The sequence below is a fragment of the Arachis ipaensis genome, chromosome B03, assembly GCF_000816755.2.
Source record: "Arachis ipaensis cultivar K30076 chromosome B03, Araip1.1, whole genome shotgun sequence".
Lineage (NCBI taxonomy): Eukaryota > Viridiplantae > Streptophyta > Magnoliopsida > Fabales > Fabaceae > Arachis > Arachis ipaensis.
This window is the reverse complement of record NC_029787.2, coordinates 127,653,889-127,656,968: the sequence shown is the minus strand read 5'-3', so window position 1 is coordinate 127,656,968 and position 3,080 is coordinate 127,653,889. Positions and strand designations below refer to the sequence as shown.

The 3,080-nt window shown below is 35.3% G+C and overlaps 1 protein-coding gene across 1 annotated transcript; it reads right to left on the bottom strand.

Annotated features, from left to right (window-relative positions):
• On the bottom strand, positions 2,028 to 3,080 carry LOC107633943. Its single transcript, XM_021119750.1, has 3 exons — positions 2,943 to 3,080; positions 2,551 to 2,711; positions 2,028 to 2,396 (listed from the first exon to the last, which is right to left on the bottom strand). The coding sequence occupies exons 1-3, from the start codon at positions 3,046 to 3,048 to the stop codon at positions 2,187 to 2,189; spliced, it is 477 nt and encodes a 158-aa protein (XP_020975409.1). The 5' UTR covers positions 3,049 to 3,080; the 3' UTR covers positions 2,028 to 2,186.

Here is a 3,080-nt window from a genome sequence, read left to right as displayed (position 1 = left end):
TCATCTCTAGTTTTCTTTTCTCTTGTTTTCTGGAACATATACTTCTTGCTTTCAATTTTCAGAACCTTAATCGTTAGTGTAGTTAGCCTTTGGTTGAGTAATCTGACTGCTGCTTCCCTGCACATCATCCTTGTCATACCTATACCAGCAGAATCTTGCTGTGTGGCCAATTCTATCGCATACTTGGCATTGTGGTCTTCCACTTCCCTGCATCATTCTTCCTCGATTGTACTGTCCTCTATTGTAGTCACCATGATTATTGTATTCTTGTGTGAACCTTCCTGCATCTTGAGTCATTCTTTCTGAGTCATATGTGCCTCTGCCGTTTCCTCTGAATGTTCTTCCTGATCTGCCTCGAAAATTGCCTCTAAAGTTTCCTCTTGCAGTTGAATTTTGGGGATAGAGTTGGTTCTGGTTGAATTGTGAGTGCTGAGCTATATTGGCTTGTACAAAGGGTTCTGACTTTCTGAATTTTGCTAACATGCTTTCATGAGCTAGCAATAGAGCTTCTAATTCTCCTACTGTTATGCTGGTTGATCTTGCTAGAACTGAGGTCATCACGTTTCCATATTCTTCAGTTAGACCGTGTAGAATTGCATTGACATGATCGCTCTCTTTCATTGACTCTCCTACAGAAGCCAATGCATCCATAGTGCTCTTTATTGCTAAAACATACTCAGTGACAGAGCTACCTATCTGAATCGTGCTTAACTGGTTCTTCAATTGCATTACTTTGGCCTTGATTTGGGATGAGAAATGATCTTCTAACCTTCTCCAGATCTGATGTGTGAGTGTACACCCAACCATTCTTGTGGTGAATGGTGTTGACATGGAAGCCAGCAGCCATGATTTCAGAAGCGCATCCTGCCGCTTCCACTTCTGAAATTCTGGATTTATAGCACCATTGGGAAGATGAATTTGGGGAATATCTTCTCCAGTGAGATGGCTCAGCATGTTGTTTCCTTCAATTGTTGACTCTGCTTGATCCTTCCACTGCAAGTAGTTGTTTTCATCTAGCTTCATGGATATGGGAGTCGCTACAAAGTTTTGAGCCATGATTCTTGCCTGATCTATGATTCTTGACTGATCTTGATTCTGATTTGGTTGTTCACGAAAGTTATGGAGCCAAGAGCTCTGATACCATGAAGGTATCAACAACTAAGGCTGTAGGAAACAGAAGCAGCTTAGCTGAAGAGTAGAATGAGAGACATGAAGAATGGTGAAGAGTGAGAGATAGAGAGAAGAAGGTTCTATTATTGAACAGAGTGATCAATCAAATCAAGAGTTGAGATACAAGGGAAGTGCAGCAGCTATTTGTAGCTGGGGGTGGTTCTTCTAGAAGCTTCAGTAACAGCTAGTTAGCTAGAAGTAACTGACTAACTGAAACACTAACTACACTAACTAATTGCAACTGATACTAACTAATTGCAGCTGATCATAACTACACAATATACACGTGCTCCTATCAAAACTTTTAAACCTTAAAATTTTTAACTCTATCGCCGATTCAAAGACACATTCAATTTTCAGAACCTTAATCAAAATAATATATTTTGAGAAGACTTTTAATTATACCTTATTTAAGTCCTTTATTTATATGCGATGAATTCCATCAATATAACCATTAAATTTAAAAATCTCACTACATAAATCAATCTAAGAAAGTTTTCCAAAATCTAGAATTAATTTTAGGAAAAGTATAGGTAACCAACAAGATTTTTGAACAATGTGTAAACAATGTGAATTAATAGGGTTAAAAGAGTAAATTCAATTAGTAGCATTACATTAGGATGTAGTGTATTTTCATTTTATTGATAGTTGTTCATGTTGTTCAAAATTTTTATTGTTCCCTAGCACTCCCCTTAATTTTATTCGAGCCATTTACTAATATTTTATTATTGATAACTTCTACACCAATAAGCAAGAAAATTAGACGAAAAAGGAAGACTCAGCTAAACAATATAATAGTAAACGGTATCACTATCATCACAATCGTCATTCATGAATATCATCTAATAGAAGAAAGTGTTAAAAACAAAAAAAGAGACTATAATTTATGAAGGTACAAAGAATGAATTGAGCTTGACGAAGCTTTTGCGCATTTGGATTATTACAAAAGAAATATCATGAAATATGAACGTATAAGGTTGGAATATTAATTATTATTCCAGTCAAGAATATAACGTCTAGGAATAAAGCTTAGAGAGGACAAAAATGGAGGCAGAGGAAGTTAACAGAACCGCAGCAAAAGAAGCGAGATCAATGGCAGTGACTAAGGGAATATCCTTCAACTTTTCTAATATTCCCACTTGAACAATCATCATCACCGCATGCCCTATTTTCGATTTTGCTTCCTCAACTGATTGCATCCCTGCCCACCCAGGACCACCACCTATCTGATCAAATAAATTTGATAGTTGAGAGTTGTTAAATAATTTGATATTTATAGGCTCTCAACTATCAACTTCACATGAAGTTAACTGAGATTCCACCGTATATTTATTCATTTCATAATAATGATAATCATTAAAGTTATTTAATTTGTGGTACCTTTGTATAGAAGAGATCAAGTATGTTTGATTCACTATGCATGGATGTTGCATCTTTTTCTTTCTTCTTCTTATTATTATTATTAGTAGTCCTTGACCCCACGAACATTGTGTATAAACCCGCCCCAAAAACCAGCAAGGCAGTTCCTACAAGGAACATGTCTAAAGAAAAAAGAGTATAAATTTAAATACATACAACTAGAAATTCAGATGTAGTTAATTTTACGTGAAGTTAATAGTTAAGAGTCGTTAGATAAAAATTTAGTCAAATTAGTCAAATTATTTAACTACTTTTAATTATTAACTTTACGCAAAATTGACTGCACATAAATTTTTACCGTATATACAAGTCTTATTCATATATATTTGTTGATTGTAATTTGTGAAACAAACCTATGGCTTCAATAAGTAGTTGAACGAGGTGATGCTGATCTAGCCTTTGACCCAAAGTATGGAAATAATGGCCGTAACACTCCACAACAAGAACACACCCCTTCATTAAATTAATTAATACCAACGAACCCAGATGTT